Raw genomic sequence first — 25,710 nt, 5'->3', positions numbered from 1 at the left:
CTAAAACTTGAAATTTTTTTCCCAAGATAAGTTTGAAAGTTACTGAAAACTCTTTAATAACAAAGCACTTGAAAGGACAGCATGAGACCTTTGACCTGACGAGCCTTCAATTTCAAATGAATAATAGCGAAAAATGAAAAGATTTAGTTCTTTGACGGCTGTTTATTTCATATTTTCAATATTGCGTTTCTGATTTATCGTATCAAACCTAGTGATTTTTTATGTTTATGATCATTGAAAATGATTGGTATTGATTGATTTGAATTTTTAGTTTCCTAGCTTTAGTAGTTAGTCCAGAGTTTATAAAATAAACCACCGATTAGAATAATGTTTGAAGATTTTTACTTTTTAACATTCCTTTTTATATTTGAAAAATTTTAAATCTGCTACACGATTGCATCTCTCGTCGTTGTGCTTTTTTTCATAATTTTCGATTTTTTTTTTCGATTCATTCTTATCGTCTCACTGCGCTGTAGTGTTTTACGTAGATCTTTGAGAAATTTATCTGGGATGGCATTAGCTTTGAAATCACGTACATCGAACTCGAGGATGGAAGCGATATATCAGCACTCTGTTCTATTTATCCAATTGCTGTTTTTTTTAAGGATGCAATATAATCACACTTCTCTTCATAGGCAAGCCTGTTGCGTGAGGCTATCGAGTACATGTTATCCGAATGCTTGTTGGTGTGCAGTTTGGTTTTGTGGCTGGGTATATTTCTTCAAAACTTTATCTAAAAATACTTCACAAACATGACGATTTTTCGAGAACTAACTTTTTTTTTATGATTATCATCTTACGAGTGATTTCTTGGCAATCCTAAGGAAATTCTTTAACTTTCATTTGGAAAGTCTGCACTGGAAGTAATCGAACTTTGGGCAGGCTTTTCAGGCGCTGGAAGCTGGTACAATATGCTACTTTCCGGAAAACTAAAAATCAAGAAGATTAATCAACGAACAGATATTAAAGCATATGAATGGTGACGTTATTCGCAATTTCTTACCATATTTTCCTATCCAATTTTAGTAAATGTATCCTCAAACTCCGGAATTTTAGGAATTTTTCCAATGTTTTGCAAAAGTGCTATGCGTTTTGACATTTGAGTCCATAACATCATCATTTTGATCGCAGTGCCCTCTGAGAGTCGTTTTGTGCTGCAAATCGCCAATAAATTGATCGAAAAAATATTTGAAGAATATCACTGTATGCTAAACAAACCAAAGTTGGCTTGGTAAGGTATTTGGGTACCAGAAATGGTTCAACGAATTTTTGGTATCCCTCCTTGCTTCTAGTGAGGAGATAGAAAGTAGGGATGTGGCTCCTTTAATATTTTCAGCAAAATTGAAAAACTACTCAATCAAAAGGAACCAAATTTAGCGTGGGAAGGTTTTTGAATACCAGAAATGTTTCTATCATATTTTGAAAATAATGTTTTACATCACTAGAGAACTTATCTAGCTAATGGAACCAAATTTTGCTTTGAATATTTCCAGTGGGATGATAGGAAGGAGAAAGGGGGATCCTTCAGAATTTTTCACATAACTCGAGAACTAATCGAGCAAATGGAAACAAATTTGGCATGGGAAGGCATTTGGATACGAGAAATGGTTTTATGTTGTTTCCTTCAATTGGGGATAAAGTGAAGGAAAAGGAGCGCATCCATACTATTGTTTTTCATAAACCAACAACTTATCTTACAAAAAAAATGACACGAGAACAATCATACAATCGAGCAAATGGAACTGGAATAAAATTTGTAGAAATAACAGCTTTTTTGTCTTGTTCTATTTGGCACATTTTTCTAGAACATTTGATATTTGTTAGACATTTCGATTTCGAGATATAGCGAAGGAAAGAAGCATCGCCAGGGATCAAGTATCCCCACTCTCCCCTATTTAAAAATGATTAATGAACTTTTAAAGCAAAGAAATACAGAGCAATAAAAAGGATTGAAACAAAGATGATAGAGATAAGTTCTAAATATAGAAAAAATAGTTGCAGTTTTATTTTGAAAGAACATCTTAATGACTTTGGAATTGAATTTAAACGGTTGTGCAAATAAATAAAAATTTAAATACCTATCACCAATTTCATTTCTTTTGTAGTTTTGAATTGTTATTTTTCCTTACATCAATAAAATCAATGAATAGATTTTAAACGAGTATTTTGTCACCTTTTTATGACTTATGAGTTCAAAAATATTAAATTTTTAACATGATGAATTTTTGAAAAACGTGAAAAAAGGAGGAAGAGTACAGAGACGAGAATGAGCGGGTTATTTTAATAATTTCAAAATTTGCAAAGCAAGTCTCTCGGCTAAGTTAGGCATTTTTTTGTCGCTGTGCACAAGGGTGTGTTAAATTGCAATCTATTTTCGAATTTTAAAACAAACAAACAAACGAATGACAAAAATTTTGCAGAATTTTAAAAGAAGATTAAGGCACCCTCCTGGTATGATTTGAAATTTTGTATGCAAAAATTTCCAACGCGATGCAAATGATACTCCAATATATAACACTTACTGGGTCAACCTAACTTTAGTTGAATTTTTGCAAAACCATTGCATCTGGTGATTTTGGAGTTTTTGGAATCATAAGTTTTTTTTTTCATGCAAATGATAGAGATTAGTGCAGATCATTTCATTAGAACATTTCAAGACTCTAACATCAATAACTTTCTTGTTAAGATAACATTTATGAAAATTGAACCAAAAATCTGGCAGTATTGCTAGATTCTATTCATTGAAAAAAAAAAAAGCTCTATTTGGGACCAACCAATCTAGAACAATAATGTGACAGCGTTCGTCGCGTAGATTGCCCATAAATATTTCATTCCAATCGACCTCAACACTGAATAAAATTTCACTTCATTAACTCTACGGTGTGGTGGCGATGTTGCGATACAATCACCGAGGAGCTGACGCGTACTTACCTACTAACAGCAGCCGATAGCATCGATTCGCGCCATCCGATTCGTTTGCAGCTCAGCTGTGCCAATTAGTGCGAAACATATCCTCCTTCTCGTTGTACGCCAATTTGATATCCCCAATTATCATCAAACCCAATTAAAAGTTGTTATAGCAGACATTTAAAAGCAATTAAATCGTATATCCTTATCTCGGGCGTTCGTTTTCCTTCTTCCAGTCTCAGCTCTCCTCACCTCGCGTTCGATTCTGAGGGAGCTTTTTACTGGAATCTCCACACTATCTACTGCGTCTGCATCACCGTTGCCTTTCTTTGGGGTGTGATGGGAGAGCAATCAACCCCACCGTTTCCGGATGCTGGGTGCTGCGTGATAAAATGAAATACGTGTGCAGCACCCCCTTTGGATTGGTGTAGTTTTTCCGCACCCACTACTCTCTGGAGCCCCCTCTCAATTGGCGAACATTATCCGTACGCGAAGCTCATTCGAACGAGGGCTCGGGCGCTTTAGATTCCTGTGTTCGTCGTAATCTAACCAGAATGTGCAAGGTCCTTTTTTTTTGTTTTGTACCGCGCCAACAGGTTCATCACAATGGACCCCGGAATTCTGCAACCGGCAGATCTATCGTTGGCAACAAGCTATAATCCAATGAGCCAGCTAGCTCACACCACCATCGACGATCAGGATCTAGTGTGGTGGAACAATAAAATGCGGAATTAAATCTCCAGCGGAAGCGATATCGGACGTGATAACCTGTAGCAGAAGCGTGGTGAAAATCCACCCCACCCACTTGCCTTTATGCTTCGCTTTTGCCCGGTCTATGGGGCTAGCACTGCAGCATCCAGGTGGAACTAGCTTTTCAAATTCACTCCCATTAGAAGGTTTCTACCTATCCTAACATCACTATCGCATCGCATCGCAGTCGAAGTCGGAGTCAGAACGCGTGCTGTGGTTCCCCAATCGTGCATGATTTGCATACATTCGGGCGCATGGTTGCCAAGGTCGAGGGGACATTTGATCAATATGTTTTTTTTTATTTAAATAAATGGCAGTTAGGTCTAAGAGTTTCATCAATTCTGGATTGATTGTTTTGGGGAAAAATTATCCTCAGTTAGGCAAGACAAAGGAAATGAAATATGAATAATTTCCGTCTAAAGGCGGGTTTGGGAGAAAAAGGAAACAAATTGAGTAATACTATGTTCAATAGTCAATTTTCTTAAAAATCCAAACAGCTAATTAATTTATGGATTTCTTGTTCTTCTACACACAACCAAAAAAATCTGGAAAATTACATCACATACGATGTAAATAAAAAGAAGCATCATATATGACGGAATTTTCAGTGCGAGTTGAATATTACACGCCTGTAAAATTATGCAACGTGTAATATGAAAGTGATGTAAATTTTAAAGCCACTGAATTTAGGAAAAATATCCTATTGGAATTTGTTTTGTTTACTTTTTTATTGATCCGATTCAATGGAGTTTTTTCATCTTTTATGACAAAAACAATCTCTTAATGATGAAATTCATTGTTTTATTTATCGACAAGCAAATTTATGGTTTTACACAATTTTTTTAAAGTCACTTTCACTTTCTTCCTAAGTACCGAATCTTATGTATACTTAAGTACTCTATGGAGCAGCGTGGGGCCGCTTTCAGAACCACTTCCGCTGCCGCTTTTTTTCGGAGATACCCGGAACCAACCATATTGACGGACTTAGAAGCTAAGTGCTTCAATAAATGACTTTGGTTCACGACTTGACTGAACACTTTGTTTACATTTTTGTATTCCTGTTTTTGACAGTTTTATTTTTACATGACATTATCACGTTTAGTGTAATTTAATATTAATTTGACTTCATGTCTTTATGATATTCCGTGTCGTGTAATTTTCAGAAATTTCTTATTCAGTGTTGTGAAGAGTTTGTGTGACAAAAAAAATTGTAAAATTACATCATATGTGATGTAACGAAAAAGAAGCATCATATATGATTGAGTTTTCAGTGCGAGTTGAATATTAAACGTCTGTAAACTTCGAAAGACGTGTAAAATTTGAAAACATGTAAAATATTTAAGTCGTGTAATATTTTATTCGCACTGAAAATTCCGTCATATGTGATGCTTCTTTTTCTTTACATCATATGTGATGTAAATTTACATCAAATAATCGCGTTCTGTGTCAAGTAATGTTTGTGTCATTGGAATTCCGTGCTTTTAAGGATTCAAGTCTGTAAATTTACATTAATTAATCGCGTTCTACGTCATGTAATATTAAAGGCTTTCAATTTCAGTGTTGTTAAGGATTCAGATTTTTTTTCTGTGTAACATCAACATGGCCTAAACTTGTAAGCAACCTGGAAAATGATAAACTTTCCTCCATTTTTCTGTTACATATTGAATGTATTTAAGATCCATCTACGGCCAGGCCAATCATGTGATGAAAACCGCAAAAGATACAGCATCAAAGAGAGGAATTAAGCGTGGAGTTCCTTGCCAAACGCTCCCTAGGACTTTTAAAATTTATGATTATACAGTTAAAAAGATAAAAATCTTATCGTCAGATTGTAAAAAAGAACAAAAATAATGGATTGATTTCACCAAAAACTACCGAAGTGGTGAGACGCATTTCTTGCGGACTTCAGCTATCTTCAGAATTCTTATGACTATAGCTATAGCAATTCACGATTTCCTTCACAAAATTCCCTTTCCAAGTTAATTTTAAGTTAATTTTCAGCGTCTCCAAAAGTGTCTTATGCAGTTTCAACTCGTAACTTTCACACAAACGGTTTTTTGGGCGAGCTCCCGACACTTAAATTGAATTTGGTTGTTAAAAATTCGTATTGTATCATGTATGTAAATTATATACTGTTAGTTTAAAATTAACGGAGTCGAAAAAACGCGTGCTGTCAGTTTGGCACACGCCTACTTTCAATAGAAAATTGATTTCTTTAAAAAATTTAATATGTAGATATAAAACTTACACTGCCTGTGTTTCAAAATTTAGAATAAAAAAAAAGGTTGAAGTTGCAAACTACAATCGAAATAGCATCGAAAAAGTACTGACAATTAAGCTTTTTAACTCCTGTGGTTATGCAACCTATGAACCAATTCTCGCGTGAGGTTTTATAACGTCGTATAAAAACAAAATGTAAACGATAAGTTTTATTACAAAAATAGACAAAACTGACATAAACTAGAAGCAATTTCTTTCAATTTAGAATATTTGTAGCCTGGACAATAAACTCTATTTATAAAATTCAAATTTAAAAGTTGTTTTGATTACTTTTACAGCAGTTTTCTGTGAAATCTTAAGATGTTTCATACGACGTAAAATTTAGTTTAAATTAGGGTACGAGCACAAGCTTCATAAAGGGGGCGATAAGGACCACTGTAAAGTCACAGCTTTTAACTCTTGAAATTGAACAAAGGACTGAACTTCAAACTTTGAACATGAGAAACGAGATCCTTGACCCCAGAATAGGGACTCTGAATTCTGAACTCCGAACTCAACTTTCGATTCTTGGGTTTCTACTCTGCCTGCACTCTGGCCGCCGATCACTGGGACTCAGAGCGCTTAACTGAATTTCGGACAAACGCTGGTAACTGAAAATAGGCCTCGGAACTTTGGAATCGAGATTCGGGAATATGGATTCGGAACTCTGTATTATGGAATATGAACTCTGAACTCTGAAACTCTGACCTCCGGATTATTTACTCTGCACCCTAAACATTGATCATTGCACTCTGAGTACTGCAATTTAAACCCTGGTCCCCTGACTCTGAGCTGGATTCTGGATTCTAGACTCTCGACACTGGATACCGGAATCTGGACTCTGGACTATGGCAATGATCACTAGATTCTGTTATCTGTACTATGGACCCGGAACTCCGTTCTCTGGGCTTGGGGTTCGAAACTCTGGACACTGAATTCTAAACTCTAGACTAAGGAAACTGAACTGAAGACTTCTGGAATTCAGAATTCTGAAATTAGGATTCAGGACTCGAGACTCGGGACTGTGAACTCTAAACTGGACTGAATTCGGGACCCAGGAATATGAACCCTTGACTTTAGACTTTGGACTCTGGACTCCGAACTCTAACCTGTAAACTGGGCACTTCTAAATAATAATCATTGGACTCTTGAATGTGTACTCTAGACGTAACCCTCTGGACTCATGATTCGGAATTCTGGTGTTTGAGCTGGAATCTGGGAACTGGTCACAGGACTCGAAACTAAAATCTCAGGACTTAGGTCCCGAGATTCTCGACTCTGAACTGGACTCTGGAAACTGAACTCTAGATTCTAGACTCTGAAAAGAATTTCGAACACACGCTGGGAACTGGAAATAGGCCTAGACTCTAGAATCGATATTCGGAATATGGACTCGGAACTCTGTATTATGGAATATAATCTCTGAATTCTGGACTGAACTCCGACCTCTGGATGTTTTACTCTGTGACTTACTTTACTCTGGATACGAGATCCGGGAATCTGAAATCCTAAATGTCACTATTGACTTTGGACTGTGAACTCTGAACTGGTTACTGCACTTTTGACAATGATCGCTGGATTCTGTAAACTGTACTCTAAACCTCTGTTCTCTGGGCTTAGGATTCGAGACTCTGGACCTTGGTTTCTAAACTCTAGACTAAGGAATCTGGACTCAGGACTCGGAATTAAGAATTCTGGACTTAGAAATCATGGCTCGAGAGTTGGGATTTGGACTCTTAACTGGACTCTGAACAGACTCTGGCAATGAACTCGGGACTCAGGAATATGAACTCTGGATTCTGAACTCTGGACTCTGGACTCTGAACTCCGAACTCTGACCTGTAAACTTGGCACTTCTAAGTACTAATCATTGGGTTCATGAATCTGTACTCTGGACTCAGCTCTCGTGACTCATGATTCGGGATTCTGGTTTTTGAGCTGGAACTAGACTTTAAACTATAGACTCTGGGAACTGGTCACAGGACTCGAAACTCAAAACTCATGACCCGGGTCCCGGGTTTCTGTATGCTGAGCTGGACTCTGGAAACTGGAATCTAGATTCGAAACTTCGGACTCGAGACTCTAAACTCTGAACTCTGAACTCTGAATTGTGAACTGAGCTTTGCACACTAGACACTGATCACTCGTCTCTGGACTCGAGAATCGGAAACCGGAATCTGGATTTGGAATTTGTTGTTCTTTTTCTGCAGATTCTGAATCTGCAATTTTAAATCTGACTCTGGACTTTGGACTCGGAACTTTGAACTGGACTCTGAATTAGTAACTCTGTACTCTTGACAATCCAGCAAACATGAAATCGCATTAAAAATAATAACTCAAGTCATTAAAAACGTTACTGCGAATCGTAATTCCAACTAACGCAAGTAAAAGGTCGTAAAAATCGTTACTCGAACTCGGATTAAATGGTTTAAATCGGATATGATAAAAAGTCCGCCATGTTCGCAGATTTTCAAGACGATTTCGTTCCTTTTTTTTCTCCCGCGTGGGTGAAGTGAGAGAACAGCTTTGGTGTTCTCTCTGCGACCAGCAGTGCAACCAGATTGATAAAAATTAGATGGTGTATTTGGAAGAATTGTCTAATGACAGTAGCAGCAAATATTGTCGCTGGCAACGGTTCGCATGCGCTGAGAGAAAAAAAAACTTGTACTCTCTTGTATTCTGTCTATGTTTGTATATTGCCTCCACTTTGGTAGGTAAATGCTGTTTTTTCGTGTTTCATACGATCATTCTATAATGTATATGAAACCTATAACAAAGTTGTTGAAAAATATTCCTACAAAAATGTTTGCTGGGAAAGATCACTGGACTTTGGAGTCAGTATTCTTGATTTCTGTAAACTGGACAATTGATGGAATTGGAGTAATGATGACCTATGCAATTCGCGCCCTCAAAGAATTGGTAGCCGTACAGATGAATGTGAATTGCGTACTCTCAATCGAAATCGAAGATGATGGTCCAGATGTATTGGGTTTCTAAAGAAAAAGAAACAGAAATCTAAAAACAATCGGAAAAAATGGCAACACTACCCCATCTGCCAATGCAATGGCTTAGCAAGATTATGTAACGTGGCAAAATTCAGCGAGATTAAAATATCGAAATTCTACCTGGCTTGTGTTCTAGAAGAAGGAAAAAAAAACTATCCTGACGCCGAGCACGAATGGGCCAGGCCGTGAATGCAAAAATACTCAGAGCCAATATTCGATGTAATCCATTTCCGTTCCACTTTCCCGGGCTTTTGAACTAAGTCCGTTCGAGTCGAGAGCTCAATTGTTACATATAATTTTGGCCAGGAAAAAGGTCATCCCTGGGCACCAATAATCGTTAATTGACTCTTTTTTTTTCTTTTGACTGGACTCCTCGTTTCCATAACATCCAATTTTAGCGATTGTCAAGTTCCGTGGTGGTTTTTTTTTGTCGAGAACTAGGAATTAAGTGAAATTTATCTCCCAAAGAAAAAAAACTCAAACGAACAAACTGCAGTTCATACAAGGTGCAAGTCACTGAACCCAGCAAATCCCCTAACCATAAGTCATATTAGTAGGTAGCTGCCGCGTTCCACTGTCCGACCCAATCCAGGGCCGTCTGTCCCAGGGATTAGCTAGTGCTGACGATGGCCGATGGTGGTGGTAGAAATGGCCGGTAGGATAATTCCACCCGGAACACGGAAACAAGTTTTTAATTTTGTTTTCGGTTGGCAAAGTGCAAACCGCTCGTTGTTGGCTCTTTTGTAAGTCCAGTGTATGTGTGTATGGAAAGTTGCAACAATTCATACTGGTGGCCACTTCATTCCTGCTGCCCCCGGAAAAAAAAGGGTTCAGATATTAGTACCTATGTAGAGACTTCCTACCACGGTTTGGTTCGAGTTACAGTTTTTCGGAAGTTTGTACTTGTCGAGAGATAAAGGCACCGGTAATCCTGGTTAATTAATGTGGAACAACATTTTCTGCAGCAGCATGGTTTCGAAACTGGCCAGGTAAATGGTTGATAATGAGATTTCGTGGAATCTAATTTGAGAACAGCAGTTCCGGTGCCAGCAAAACAACCAATCTGTTGAACGTTTTGCAGAAGGGTTTCACTCGACTGTAGGAAGAAGGGCAAATTTAAGAAAATTAAATCCTCATAGTGATTGCGTTTGCTTCAGACTAAAAAAAACTCTCAATTCCAAATTGCTCTTCGAGACGATATCATGAACTAGTTCCCTGGATAGGCATTTTAGGAGAAGAAAAAAATTAAACTACAACAAAAAACTTGGAAAGAGAACAAACGCAACTGGTTCTAAATTCAGGTGATCCAAAGTCGGGCAGTTCTCGGTGCAGGGATGAGTTCAAAATCCGGGAGAGCCTTAGCCCCCCCCGGCTAAGCTCATAAATTCGACTTGTTTATTTTGCATTATGCAAAAGATTTTGCCGTACCACTACGGCATGGCATGACTTTCTGGTGGTTTGTTTCTGTTTTTTTTTTCAACTCAACTTTACCGTTTTCAGCATAACTACAGACGAATATTCTAATCCAGCCCCGTACACTTTGTGGAGGGGTTTTCCTTTTTTCAAACTAACTTGGAAAATGTTTGTTGAGCAGAAATTAATTGGTTAAAAAGCCAAAATGTGAGTTGAATGTGTTTTCAACAACAATTTGATCTATACGCATCCAGATGTGATGGTAATACTTTGTGCGAAATTGATAAGTTGTGTTGGTTGAGTATTTCGAAAACTCACGCAAAATAAATTTAAAACAAAATCAATTTTCTTAAGACAACATCAATTAAAAAATGCCAAAGTCTTATTCGATGCATTTTCTCAACCACCGTCGGAATTTTGTGAAATTTAGGTTCCAATGTTGGCAGTGGCTCCAGAGAGCGAGAAATTGAATTAAAAAAAAAACAAATGATTACTCAAGCTCCGTTTAAGTTTTGCAAACAGAAAGTAAAGATGTAACAAAAAAGAAAAGAAACTTTGGATCTCATAGACTTAATTTCATACTCATAATTTCAATCATTTCGGTAAATTTTATCATTTAAATAGGTTTGTTCATTTGGATACTCAATAAAAATTTTATTATTTAATTCATTTTTGACATTTTTGTCATTTTTGTCATTTTTGTCATTTTTGTCATTTTTGTAATTTCAGTAATTTTTGTCATTTTTGTCATATTTGTCATTTTTGTCATTTTTGTAATGTTTTATAATCTTTCAAATTTCTGTCATTTTAGTTATTTTTGTCATTTTTGTGATTTTTGTGATTTTTGTCATTTTTGTGATTTTTGTGATTTTTGTCATTTTTGTCATTTTTGTGATTTTTGTGATTTTTGTCATTTTTGTCATTTTTGTCATTTTTGTCATTTTTGTCATTTTTGTCATTTTTGTCATTTTTGTCATTTTTGTCATTTTTGTCATTTTTGTCATTTTTGTCATTTTTGTCATTTTTGTCATTTCTGTCATTTCTGTCATTTTTGTCATTTTTGTCATTTTTGTCATTTTTGTCATTTTTGTCATTTTTGTCATTTTTGTCATTTTTGTCATTTTTGTCATTTTTGTCATTTTTGTCATTTTTGTCATTTTTGTCATTTTTGTCATTTTTGTCATTTTTGTCATTTTTGTCATTTTTGTCATTTTTGTCATTTCTGTCATTTTTGTCATTTTTGTCATTTTTGTCATTTTTGTCATTTTTGTCATTTTTGTCATTTTTGTCATTTTTGTCATTTTTGTCATTTTTGTCATTTTTGTCATTTTTGTCATTTTTGTCATTTTTGTCATTTTTGTCATTTTTGTCATTTTTGTCATTTTTGTCATTTTTGTCATTTTTGTCATTTTTGTCATTTTTGTCATTTTTGTCATTTTTGTCATTTTTGTCATTTTTTTTTTTTGTTGTCATTTTTGTCATTTTTGTCATTTTTTGTCATTTTTGTCATTTTTTGTCATTTTTGTCATTTTTGTCATTTTGTCATTTTTGTCATTTTTGTCATTTTGTCATTTTTGTCATTTTTGTCATTTTTGTCATTTTTTGTCATTTTTGTCATTTTTGTCATTTTTGTCATTTTGTCATTTTTGTCATTTTTGTCATTTTTTGTCATTTTTGTCATTTTTTGTCATTCTTTGTCATTTTTGTCATTTTTGTCATTTTTGTCATTTTTGTCATTTTTGTCATTTTTGTCATTTTTGTCATTTTTGTCATTTTTGTCATTTTGTCATTTTTATTGTCATTTTTGTCATTTTGTCATTTTTGTCATTTTTGTCATTTTGTCATTTTTGTCATTTTTGTCATTTTTGTCATTTTTGTCATTTTTGTCATTTTGTCATTTTTGTCATTTTTGTCATTTTTGTCATTTTTGTCATTTTTGTCATTTTTGTCATTTTTGTCATTTTTGTCATTTTTGTCATTTTTGTCATTTTTGTCATTTTTGTCAGTTTTGTCATTTTGTCATTTTTGTCATTTTTGTCATTTTTGTCATTTTTGTCATTTTTGTCATTTTTGTCATTTTTGTCATTTTTGTCATTTTTGTCATTTTTGTCATTTTTGTCATTTTTGTCATTTTTGTCATTTTTGTCATTTTTGTCATTTTTGTCCATTTTTGTCATTTTTGTCATTTTTGTCATTTTTGTCATTCATTTTTGTCATTTTGTCATTTTTGTCATTTTTGTCATTTTTGTCATTTTTTGTCATTTTTGTCATTTTTGTCATTTTTGTCATTTTTGTCATTTTGTCATTTTTGTCATTTTTGTCATTTTTGTCATTTTTGTCATTTTTGTCATTTTGTCATTTTTGTCATTTTTGTCATTTTTTTGTCATTTTTGTCATTTTTGTCATTTTGTCATTTTTGTCATTTTTGTCATTTTTTGTCATTTTTGTCATTTTTGTCATTTTTGTCATTTTTGTCATTTTTGTCATTTTTGTCATTTTGTCATTTGTCATTTTTGTCATTTTTGTCATTTTGTCATTTTTGTCATTTTTGTCATTTTTGTCATTTTTGTCATTTTGTCATTTTTGTCATTTTTGTCATTTTTGTCATTTTGTCATTTTGTCATTTTTGTCATTTTTGTCATTTTTGTCATTTTTGTCATTTGTCATTTTTGTCATTTTGTGTCATTTTTGTCATTTTTGTCATTTTTGTCATTTTTGTCATTTTGTCATTTTTTGTCATTTTTGTCATTTTTTGTCATTTTTGTCATTTTTGTCATTTTTGTCATTTTTGTCATTTTTGTCATTTTGTCATTTTTGTCATTTTGTCATTTTTGTCATTTTTGTCATTTTGTCATTTTTGTCATTTTTGTCATTTTTTGTCATTTTGTCATTTTGTCATTTTTGTCATTTTTGTCATATTGTTTTGTCATTTTTGTCATTTTTGTCATTAGTCATTTTGTCATTTTTTGTCATTTTTGTCATTTTTGTCATTTTTGTCATTTTTGTCATTTTTGTCATTTTTGTCATTTTTGTCATTTTTTGTCATTTTGGTCATTTATTTGTCATTTTGTCATTTTTGTCATTTTTGTCATTTTTGTCATTTTTGTCATTTTGTCATTTTTGTCATTTTTGTCATTTTTGTCATTTTTGTCATTTTTGTCATTTTTGTCATTTTTGTCATTTTTTGTCATTTTTGTCATTTTGTCATTTTTGTCATTTTTGTCATTTTTGTCATTTTATTTGTCATTTTGTCATTTTTGTCATTTTTGTCATTTTTGTCATTTTTGTCATTTTGTCATTTTTGTCATTTTGTCATTTTTGTCATTTTTGTCATTTTTGTCATTTTTGTCATTTTTGTCATTTTTGTCATTTGTCATTTTTGTCATTTTTGTCATTTTTGTCATTTTTGTCATTTTGTATTTTGTCATTTTTGTCATTTTTGTCATTTTTGTCATTTTTGTCATTTTGTCATTTTTGTCATTTTTGTCATTTTTGTCATTTTGTCATTTTTGTCAATTTTTGCTATTTCTGGCATTCCAAAATCCACAGTAATATGCTCGTTATCATCGTATTTCCAACATTTTATACAGGACCTGTTTTTATGTGTAGAAAAATGGTTGCAAAAAGTATTGGTTTCAAAACTGGTCGTTATATTTTCATCAAGTTGTTAGTTTTGTCTATCGAAAATGTTCCTTAATTTGTGTGGTGTTGAAAAAGTTGAGGCATCTTAAGCACGTTTGAAATTTAATGATTTACGAGGACCCCTCGTTCGAATCCCGCCTGAAAGATCTCAACCAGTCAACTACAAAATGGTAGCTCGTTGACGCTTTTCATGTTTTGTTGTGTTCCATTTTGACGTTCCTTTTAGCATACATTTTCGTTTGATTTCTGCCTTTTTTTCATCATCAGTCAGTAATCGGGAGCAAAAATTTTACCAGTGAAAGTTTTAATCAAAAATCCTAGTGAAAAAGTGAATTGCCACCTAAAATCTACTAAAATTGTAGATACTTTGATGGTTATTGTTTGTGGCACTAAAATGTTTTACAGTTTTTGCTAAACAGCTGTGTTTTTTCGTACCAAGTGATCCAGCTCGTCTCCTGGAATACATTTTTCGTCATTGAGACTCGAGCAAAAGCCCCTTGAAGAAAAAAAGGAATCGAAGCCCCAAAATAAGCGAAAATGAGCTCATCGCATTGGGAAGATTTCTATGCCACCCATCTGCCGCCGAACTGCTTCGAGGACAATCGATCCCTGCTGAAGGAATTCTGCGATCGACATCTGAAGCAGAAGAGTAACATCGTGCTCATTACGGTAATCGATGGTCATCATCAGTCTGCATTATACTGTTTTATGTGTTACCATCCTCCTGTTCCCTTCCCATTTCCGAAAAACTCTCCCACTCTCCCAAACAATATGAAACAAAATTATTATTATTTCGACAGTCCTGTAACTTGTTGCCTTCGTCGACCTTTTCGATGGACATTCTATTCTTGGAGGAGGAACGAGCCTTTTCTTCCATATGCTTAGGTCTTTTGTTTTTTTTTTTTTTTGTTTCGGATGGGTTTTTTTTTGTTAATGGTTTGGAGGCAGGTATCAGTATTTGGGTCGTGGAATTATGCTAGAGACGCTCTTGTTATTGCGGTGGATCCAAAAATAACAGAATAACCCACTCCAGATGTTATCACGTTTATTGATTATCGATTATTTCAGTACATCATTGTGGTAATATTTTTAGTTGAGTTTTAAACATTATTATTATTCTTTTTTGGTTGTATTAGCTTTCCGAATGAAATACAATATTTATATATTCACATACTTGAACCAAGTATCTCTAAAAAATAAGTAGTTAAACATCCAAATGAAAACTTATGCATCGTATTGTCGCCACTTGTCGTTCACAGTCCGGTGGTACGACAGTTCCGCTTGAGCACAACACGGTACGTTTTGTGGACAATTTTAGTGCCGGAAATCGAGGCTCGGCTTCGGCTGAGTATTTCATTGAGCATGGTTATGCGGTCATTTTTATGTATCGTACAAAATCGCTGGAACCCTTCACTCGACACTTTTCCGGCCAGCAGTTGTTGGATATGCTTGAATTGCATGAAGAAGGCATGAGCACTACTATAACAGGTAAATTTGGTTTCATAAAGTGATAAAAAAAATTTATAACTACATGAACATATCTCTTTTTTAGTAAAACCGGATTCAGTGGATGTTCTTGCGCCGATTTTGGACAAGTATAAAAACGCTCAGGAAACCAACCGAATGCTCTACATTACATTTACTAGTGTGGTCGACTATATGTGGCTCCTAAGGGCGGCTTGTGAGTGTTTGGCCGCCTTCGAACGAGATGCTGTGCTGTATCTGGCAGCTGCTGTTTCTGACTTTTACGTTCCCCAGGACGAGATGCCCACACACAAGATTCAATCCGGACACGGTGCCCCGACCATTTCGCTGCAATTGGTTCCGAAAATGTTGGCTCCTCTGGTTAGCTTGTGGGTACCCCTGGCTTATGTTGTTTCTTTCAAGCTGGAAACAGACGAAAATATTCTGATTGCAAAGTCCCGAGAAAGTTTGAATAAATACAAACATAGGCTAGTGATTGCCAACATTTTGCAGACCCGTAAAAATCGGGTAGTTTTTGTAACACCAAACAAAGCCTACGACGTTTTGCTGTCGAAGGAACAAGCCCACAAGGGTCAAGAGATTGAAGAACAGATCGTAGCGGATGTGGTCGAGCGACATCAGGAATTCATCCGGGAGGGCGAAATGCAACAGCAACAATGACCCTTACGGTCGCCGAGGTCCCACACGGCCGGCGCGAGTAGTGGATTTTCTCAGCAACATAATCAACAAGACCAACAACAGCAGCAACATCGACAACACCAGGCTCAGCATCAACATTCCCACCAGCACGGGGACTGCCGGGTTACGATGCCACACTTTTGCAAGGTGCTTAATCCTGGGCGAAAGTATTAATGTTCGCATTTTGTTTGGAAGTACAATTAACGAGCTGTTTTGGCAAGATGATGGATTTGAACCAAGGAACTTCGTTAAATTTGGAGAGTGAAGAAAATTTATCAAGTTTTTTTGACGTAGATGGCATTTCATTGTTGGTAAAGTATTTGATGCCACAAACTAAGGTTAACGTGATTGTCTGATATCTATACAATGGCTGTTTATGTGACGTATTGTGGCGATTAATGATAACGGTATCTGTTGTAGACATTACTGATTTGTTTCAAATAATGGTGTAGGTAGTTTCCAATGAAACTAATGGTCCTATGAATGTTACTATTGGTTAGTTTATTAACAAAATTTCTTGATCATAGAATTTACATACAAAAGCAAAAAGACTCTAGTACTGTTTAATCACTTAATCGAATTGTTCATCAGTTAGCACACTTCCGGGATGTCGGATAAAAAATCAATGATGTTTTGTTTTGTTTTTTCTTAAGAAATGGTTATTGAAAATCTACTTGGCGGGAAGACTTCTAAGGCATGAAAACCTCAACGCTCGGACAACAGTAACTGTTCTCTGTTCTTCGATCATTGAGGCCGTTGAGCCGACTATAATTTATTTCTTCAACCGCGTGACACCAAATTCTAGTAAATTACAAAACTGTTGTGTGATATAAACTTCAACTGTCAGAAAGCCAAAAATCTGTTTCTTTTGAATGATCTACCGTGAAAGAAGCTTTAAAAAAGGAGCTGGTTAGCCCTATTTGGAATCATATTCTATTTCGTTTAAGTTTTCAATTGCACGCATCAAACGAGCACCAATGCATGAACTAAGATTTGTTTACTTAGGTTGAACTGTTATTTTAAAAGAATAGCGACTGCTTTAAAAATAAAATAATACAAAAATATATAATGTTGGAAGTAATAACCCAAATTTAAAAACGCATCTAATAAAAGATATAAAACATATTCTAACGTTTAAACTAGACTACAATCAATAAAGTAGAGCATTCCGATAAAAAAAATAATTTTGAACAATCCAGATGGTACTCTATAACTATGTTTTCCTAATTAAACTGAACTTAGCATAAATATTAAACCCTTTTGATATTTCTATTTTCCTCTAGTCTGATTATTTAGATTCCTACTCTGTAATGTTTGTCCAAGTGTTGAAAACTACCAAGTCTGCCTAACCAGATAATCATAGATCTTTGGATCCTAGGATCTTGAAGGCTTTCTAGCAAACATCCTATTAGTTACCACAAAATTTAAATTAATCAAAAAAAAACAAAGCTGACAAGTTATCATCAGATTCACGAGTTGGCTTGTAACCATACATTCACGTGTGAACTCTGATCTAAGATCCTAACTGGTTTTCGGAACATAATAAACAAAGCGTTTCTTTTTATGACATATCACAGATTAGAAGCAGAAACGACCAAGAATTAAAAAAAACAAGAAAAGTGGGCACATCTATTTAATAGAAACAAAACTGATTTGATTACTAAAGATTTGCGGTAGTGCAACATGAAATAATATTCTAACCCAAGATGTACTAAAACACCGAATAGAATGAACCCAGAGTAACTAAAATTATACACCTACATAATCGAAGACTACAACTACTCATAGCAAAATGATAGATCTTATCGAAAACCACGCAGAGGAATGCTAACTACCAAACCAAATCAAACAATATTAGATCAAAATTAAGCAGCAAATGTACCACACAAACAACCAACCCACGAAACAGTATAGAAACATTGATACTTATTTGTGAAAACCGCATTTGTATAGAGAAAAGACACGGTTTAGCAAACCAACAAAAGCAACCAACTGCAACTGTTACTAGAAGGTCCTATACACCAAACGTAGATCAAGATGCTACTTAACCAAGAGAGGAAAGAACATTGTTAGAGCCTATAATAGTGTTAAACCCGAGAAATAACAAAACCGTAATCAAGTAGCTTGATGAAATGCTAGCAGAGTCGATACAGGATTTAAACTTTAAACATACCTATTCTAGGGCAAATGCGAAACGCATGTAACAGGAAAATAGAAGAAAAGTATCGATTATAATGAAAAATACTAATACAACAATACTGGATAACCAACCCTCCTCCCAGAAACGTGGCTGAAAATGTATTGCCTTGGATATGTAGATGAAATCAAGCTGAGTCTGTTCAAGTTATTTTTCCGAACATTTTCCCTGTATTAAAAAAAAGCTAGAAATGTTTACCAATAATTTAATACATAATATACACGTTATTATCTCAGAACTTCATGCCTACAGCCCTTTCAGTATTCGTTTCAAATTACTCCTACAGTTGTTGTCCATATCTTTGTAGAAATATTCGTTGAAAAACTTGTGCTTTCGAAGCATCCGGTACAGACGCTCGCCAAATTTTCTAAAAAATAAGGAATTTTAAATGCAAAAGTCATGATTCAAAAACATTCCACCAAACTACCTAGCATCCAAATTCTTATCGGTAAGAAATTTGGCCAGCATCTTGAGAATCGCTTGCCGTGTTCGGGGATTAGCATTGGTACCCAGAATGCTATCCAATCCGGAAAGCGCACAGATGCAGACCAGCAATCTGGCTGTCGCTATTCGTACCATGGGATTTTTGTGCCTGAAAAAATGAGACGTTAGTCAAACCATGTCCCACAATACAACTTTCATCCCACATACGTATGACCCCGGGCTGATAGAGCTCTCACGCAGTGGGAAATCGGAATGTACGTAACCAGCTTGTCGAGCGCGATGTTGGCGTCCTTTTGAATGAATCTGTTAGGATCCGCAGTTTTACAAAGCAGAATATCGACGATCTCATCGAACTCGGGACGTTTTGTGGATTTGACTTCCCGAAACAGTTCTCCGGTGGCCTGGCATGCTGACCGGCACAACGAAGACCGTGGGCTCTTGAGGAAGTCGATCATTTTTCGGTTTATAATTGTTATGTGTTTTTCATGCTGCTTCCAGTCCACCTGCCTGGCGGCTTCCATCAATTCTCGGATACCGTTCAGGCTGACCTCCCAAAGGTTGTCCTGTAATTTGTCAATAATTTTCTGCATTTTTGCAACGCCCACAACAGAACATTGATCATCTAGCGATTCGTTAGACGGTATTCCGCTGTCCGAAGCGTCGAAGGTGAACGTTTTGCTGCTAAACTCATCTTCGACAGTGTCCGTTTCCGTTGCGATACTTTCGGCCCTCGGCAAAGAATATTTGCTTCGATGCTTCGGAGATTTTAAAAACGTTCTGTGCTGCTCCCGTGAGCGAATCGTTCGCAAATACTTTCCCTTCGACGATGGACGTTTCTTTTTGTTCCCTCCCTGCAGATGAACTTTCGGTTTGATCATGATCATGTCGACGGGTTTTGCTCCACTGCCCCCGATCGAACGTTTCTGGTGAGTTCTCAGTGATTCATCACTATCACTGCAGGCCAAGCTCGACTTGGCAGAAACTATCGCCCCAATATCCGAATGGCTCCTCTCTGCTTCGTACAGCTCAACGATCGTTTTGCTCGTTTGGCTGTGCATGTTTCGGGGATTCGTTGGGCGCTTTGTTTGCCCATACGAGTGGTAGGAATTCTTTTTTGTGATAAAATTATTCGGGAAACGAAAGGTCTGCTTCACGTTTACAACTTGAGGATTCTTTTTCTCGGACTATCAGAGAATTCAAGATAAATATAATTTTCAAAAAAAAAGGAAGCCCAACATCTCACCTTTATTGAAATTGGTTCCAGTTGGATGATTTTCAAATCTTGAGCCGATTCACAATTCCTTGCTAACGCAAGGCTGAGAGCATTTGTGGAATCGTGGTGGTTTCGCAACCGAATCGATCCGTTTGATTCAAACAAGGGAAACTCCCTTTTCAGGTCGCATAAATCACTTTGCTGTGGCGGGAAAAATTGTAAGGTAGTAATATTCAAAACTATGTACTCGATATATTTATAAAAGCCTGTTATTGATCAGGAATACAGGTCAAGAACAGGAACAATGCCTACACACCAGAATGTTCTGTAGATAGTCGTTCATTTTGCGGACCAGCCAGGCGATTACCAGAATTAGCAGACGCAGTAAAAGATCCACCGGAATCAACGTGACAGAGAAGCCGTGGAACAGGATACGATTCAGCCCGGTCAGTGGAACAATAGTAATGTTTTTGAATTTAATCGTTTTCGGAAGAAATAAATTTTGAGTAATGGTTCCAAATCTCGATTAATTTAAGCTTCTTCCTCACCAATGCGAAAAATTCTGATAGTTGACAGCTCGAGACATGATGGAATGGTAGGCCTACTAGACTAATCTATAAATAAGAGGAAAATGTGCGCATTAAATCTCTTTTTTCCGCATTCCAATTTCATATTTATATCCTCGCGGGAATGTTTGCTGAATAAATTTTATTGTTTTTAAAAGTTTTTAAATGAAATAGAAAATCAAAATACATACGGAAGTTTTCTTGAATGTTTTACAGAGTTGACACAAGATTATTTCAAATTCAGCTTTAGCTTACACATTCAATGGCCTGCTTATTTTATCAACAGTACAGTTTGAAAAAAAACTTCTGGACATAATGGAAATTATTTACACCTACTTATTACGGTTATTCCGTATTTTATTGACCAACGCCGTGAAACAGATAGGAGCTTCAAGAACTTATTTCGAGAAATTTTCAAATTGAAATCTAATTAAATGTTACTGAGTACTGTAACTTGAATGTCAAAATTCTGTCTGGGAATAAAGACCGTTTAGGGTCACAAAATTAACAGAGAATCAAAACAGAATTTATAGCACGAATTTCAAAATGAAAAGTAAGGTTTATGAAAAAGTGTAAAGATTTAATTCCATCTGTACAATTACCTATAGGTTTTCAAAATTCAGTAACACAACTCAATCTTCGAATGCGCATTACGGATTCGGATTTCCGTACTTCTTACTCGAATTTCGAAATTTATATTCTAGAATCTAGTTCTCAAGTTACAAATTCAGAATCCAGGTTAAAATTTTTATTCTAATTTTAATTAATGTTTTCAGAATATGTAGTTTAGAGTTAAGTTGTCAATCAACCCTTCGACAGATGGAAATTATGCATAGGTTCATCAACTAAATCGACCTGATACAAAAAAAATCTACTGTAATCCGGGTTAATATTGATCACTTTTTTTCAATATTTTTCGATTATTTTTTCTGTAAAGGGGAATGTGGCATGTTTCATATTTTTAAAACCAGTACTGGACTCCTTTGAACGTAAAACATGGTTGCATAAATTTATTAGACTTTTTAAAAATCGATTTCGTCACTTTGTAGAATTTGATGCTTTGGGGTAACATTGATCAGTCTCTATTTTGACGGTTTTATCAAGTTTTTTTTTTTATCATAAAGGAAACACCTTCAAAATATTTACAAATGCTAGTTTATCAATTTTACCTTGCTTTTTAACGTTTTCTTTTAAAAACATTTATAATCGAAAATAGAACTATTATGGTGCAAACATTTAGGGGCAAAAATTGAGTAATTGCTAAATAATTTGAGCTACAAAATAGAAATGAAATTTTACCTTCACACATTTCTCTAGACCCTCCCACTATTTACATTTTTGATTTTTTCTTCAAATTTCACCATTTGAAAGGGTTCCAATCCATTTGTCCAATTCGGGCTTACTCTTGGAAAATGTCCTTATTTTTTAAATATCAAATTTTTTTCACTAAATGACTATAAAAATGACACCACTACTATACATATACAAAGAAAAAAAGTAAATCTTTCACTACCAACAACCCGTTTGATTCTAAATACTTTTTGATATCATCAGGAGAGCTGTTTGTTTGCGAGCCTTAGAAAAAATAGATATTTTAAGATTTTTAAATTGCATTTTTGCTAACAGAAATAAATTTCAAATACAAACCAAATTTTGCCTTTTTTTTCTTTTTCTCGGGATTTTCATCCCGAAGGATGATTCATCCCTCAATTTTGCCTATTTAATACTTCATTAATAGGCTTTCAAACGTAGAAAACGGTTTTCAAAAATTTAAACTATAGACTGAGTTATTGTTGATAATGAGCAAAAATTTATTGTTGGCCAAACAAAGTTACCCCGGTGATCAAAGTTACCCCGTTTTACGGTACCTATTTGAGGCAGATAATAGTTTGCCTTACTTGTTGAGTCCCCTTTACTTTGAAAACCTATTTATATCCGAATAAATCCGGGTAATCTGGGATGCCTACAATACATAATACATCATTTTCTCTTACTTATACAATAAAGAAAATATTTTGGGAGCTACTAGCAAACCAATCATTATTTTTTGAATATGAAATATTTTTCCCATGTTTAAAAAAATGTTACGGATTCTACGACAGCTAAAATAACGAGGGATAAAATAATAATAAAACCGAACAATCTGGAATGCTTACTTTAATAAGTTTAAGTATGAATAATGTCAAATTATTTTTAGCTTTTCGAAATTATTGAAATTTGCGTATAGGTTGCGTACTCTAACTCTTTACCCAATATGTAATTAATTTTCACACATTAAAAAACTACTGTAGACAAATTGGCAATACTCAAGTGATTTTCCATTCCAATTTCAGTCTGTGATTTTAAGTTCTACATGAAACTTTTTAAAACTAACTTAACTCAAGATTTATAGTATTGATCCTGATGCACTTTTATTTTTTAATAATCCTCTACCGAAGCAAATATCTGGAAACAGAATGTTATTTTCTAGTTGACTGATCTCAAAATATATTTGATCATAAAAACACTCAGAGTTGAATTGCTTATTTCATTGAGTAATTCTCTAAATATGGATATGAAGCCCTTAGAGCCAAAGGGGCATAAGTGACAAAATGGTCGATTTGGAGTTAATGATTTCAAACAATTTTTCATATTTTCAACTTTATTTGCTGATTTTTTTCAGAGTTTTTAAAATGTTATTTACGTACTTTAACATTCGATAGAAAAATACAAATTTTCGAAAAAAATTATGGAAAATGATCAAACACAAAAACTTAAAAGCGTGTTTTCTCGAAATTAGCTTTTATGCACTTATACCCCTTTGGCTCTAAGGGCCTCATATGATGATATTATCTCGTTCCACATTCATGATTCTGTGTTTTGCACATTTTGTCACATTTAGAAGAACTATTTGACAAAAATTTCTGTTATTTAATATTCAATTTGAGGAGAATCTTATTCTTTATTCAAAATTGTTACTTGTCCGCATTATTTTTTTGTTGAATTTCAAACACATTGCATGAAAACGATTTTTTTTTGTTTTTAAAGTTTTGAAATTGATATAAAACATTTGAATTTAAATTATAAATTTTGCTATTCCTGCTTTGGACCTGATTGCAACTTTTTTTTTCTTAATTTTGAATGAGAAATTCATTTGTTACCTGTTTCTAGAATCTTGATTTGATAATATGATTTTATTTGAGACACTGATTTCGAATTTTACTCTTGAACTCTTATATCTGTATCTCTACGGAATTTGAAGCTATTTCCATTATTTTTTTTTTTTCTAATTCTAAGTCTAAGATCTTAATGTTAAAAAAAAAACAACTGTCATGATGGAAATATTTATTCTGCTTTCGATCTTTCAAATCTGCTTTCGATGATTTGCAATTACTCATTGAAAGAATAACATATTAATAAATATCTTCGCTGTTTTCTAAATCAGACAATTTTTGGATATGACAGAGTTATTAAATAAATTGGAATGAATTTTAGCTTTAATCAGAGTTTTAAAATAGATTAACTCTTATGCAATATTAGCACGTAATGTATTATCAATTATTGTTTGAAGAATTGTTATTTCAATGCAAGATTCTAAGCTTGCCATATTCCTGTTTGACACAAAAAAAATATAGTGACTCAGTTTTTTGTTTGGTTTGGCAAGTAATGTGAATAAATCTGACAAAACTGGGCTTCTTATTTAAAGATTGTTTTCTGTGAAACAAAATATTCACAGGCCCCCCGAGAGAAACTGCCCGGGCCACCGATGATTTAATCCGGCTCTGTTACTACCTCTAGATTAGTTTTATATACTAGATTCTACCTCATGTTATTTTCCATGCAGTCAAAAGAGATTCTTGAAAACTAAGCTCTTTTTCTAAAAAATAACTCAATGTCATGTTGGCAGTGCCCATTAGGGTAAAATATGACTCAAACATGAATTTTTAGTTGAACTTCTTGCTCCTTGCCTCTGTCTTTACTTTTATTTCCATTCATTTTTATTTTTGAACGGTACTATAAATAGTGTCGGATATAAAACAACGGTTAGAGTATTTCGGGTGAATATGCATGTGCCGAGGAAATAACCGAGTATTTATTATATATTATATATTATGCTAAATAGAATCCTAAATACATAAGCTTAACACACGAATACATTGCAACATGTGCTTCGTATATCTATCTGCTACTCATATTCTGTCAATAAAATTACTTTTTATTGTAAAAACTATGAACATATTCGATTATTTACAAACGCGTTTCAAAGCAACCTTTCGTATCATTGGATGTAATAAGCCCCAGTGTAGGCAAATGATGCTCCAAAACATTGATATCAAAAAGACTAAAACACAACACAATGTTCAAAATGTTGAAAATAAACTAATTCGGTAAATAAATTTGGAAAAAAGGGATAAAAAAAATTTTCTCTGTTTATCTACACATGAAAACAAGTGTTTTGTTAAGATTTCTCAATGAAAAAATGAAATTTTTTGAAATTTTTTACTTATTTAGTTAGATTGTTATTTGTTTTTAATTGAATATGTGGTAAATATTTTTATAAAAAATACAGGGTATTGATTTTAAGAACACCTTTTTGTAAGAAGAATGCACTAAATACTTCGCAAATCTTCCAAATCTATCTAAATATAGTCGTGGGCGTTTTACTTGACTACACTTTTTAATAAATTTTCCGGTTCAAATAACGACATCTTTTATGCCGTTACAGCAAACCTGCAGCAACAACCATCCGTCTCCACCAAAAGCGACTCCCCACCGCCGACAGCCACATGTTGATTGCGGTCAACTGAAGTAATTTCACTCTCTTGGATGGATGCTCTCCGCTCCCGGAAAATCTCGCTCTTGTGCTAGCTAATACCGTTTGGTGTGGATGAGACTGAGAAGAGCAAACAAACAGATGTTTCTGAACCTACCAACCACCACCTTTTTCATTCAAGTCTAGACGAACAGTTCGCCAAACAAAACAACACGTTCAGCGGTTCAGCAGAAACCTACATAGGGTTAGTGCCGGTATGCGTGCATCAATTCTCTCTTCTCTGGTGCTTTTCCTCTATTCCAGACCAGCAGTCAGTCAGTCAGTCATCATTTTACAATTTCTTCTCGAAGCGGTTTCTATTTTTGTGAATGAAAGTTTTTCAGATGAGAGAGGAAAGC

At 34.6% G+C, this 25,710-nt stretch overlaps 2 protein-coding genes and 1 long non-coding RNA gene across 3 annotated transcripts; 1 reads left to right on the top strand and 2 right to left on the bottom strand.

Annotated features, from left to right (window-relative positions):
• Positions 1-523: 523 nt before the first annotated feature.
• Positions 524-1,082, bottom strand: LOC129755311 (uncharacterized). Its single transcript, XR_008739230.1, has 3 exons — positions 1,004-1,082; positions 801-929; positions 524-733 (listed from the first exon to the last, which is right to left on the bottom strand). It is a non-coding gene; the product is annotated as an uncharacterized LOC129755311 (long non-coding RNA).
• A 13,149-nt stretch (positions 1,083-14,231) lies between these two features.
• Positions 14,232-18,463, top strand: LOC129739836 (phosphopantothenate--cysteine ligase-like). The gene is made up of 3 exons (XM_055731364.1): positions 14,232-14,645; positions 15,236-15,464; positions 15,529-18,463. Exons 1-3 carry the CDS (start codon positions 14,514-14,516, stop codon positions 16,119-16,121), a joined length of 954 nt encoding a protein of 317 aa, XP_055587339.1. The 5' UTR covers positions 14,232-14,513; the 3' UTR covers positions 16,122-18,463.
• A 69-nt stretch (positions 18,464-18,532) lies between these two features.
• LOC129739834 (uncharacterized) lies at positions 18,533-20,793 on the bottom strand. Its single transcript, XM_055731362.1, has 5 exons — positions 20,310-20,793; positions 20,024-20,194; positions 18,988-19,964; positions 18,764-18,928; positions 18,533-18,703 (listed from the first exon to the last, which is right to left on the bottom strand). The coding sequence occupies exons 1-5, from the start codon at positions 20,334-20,336 to the stop codon at positions 18,583-18,585; spliced, it is 1,461 nt and encodes a 486-aa protein (XP_055587337.1). The 5' UTR covers positions 20,337-20,793; the 3' UTR covers positions 18,533-18,582.
• Between the last annotated feature and the right edge of the window lie 4,917 nt (positions 20,794-25,710).

This window comes from Uranotaenia lowii, chromosome 1, assembly GCF_029784155.1.
Source record: "Uranotaenia lowii strain MFRU-FL chromosome 1, ASM2978415v1, whole genome shotgun sequence".
Lineage (NCBI taxonomy): Eukaryota > Metazoa > Arthropoda > Insecta > Diptera > Culicidae > Uranotaenia > Uranotaenia lowii.
This window is presented reverse-complemented; position numbering and strand designations above follow the sequence as displayed.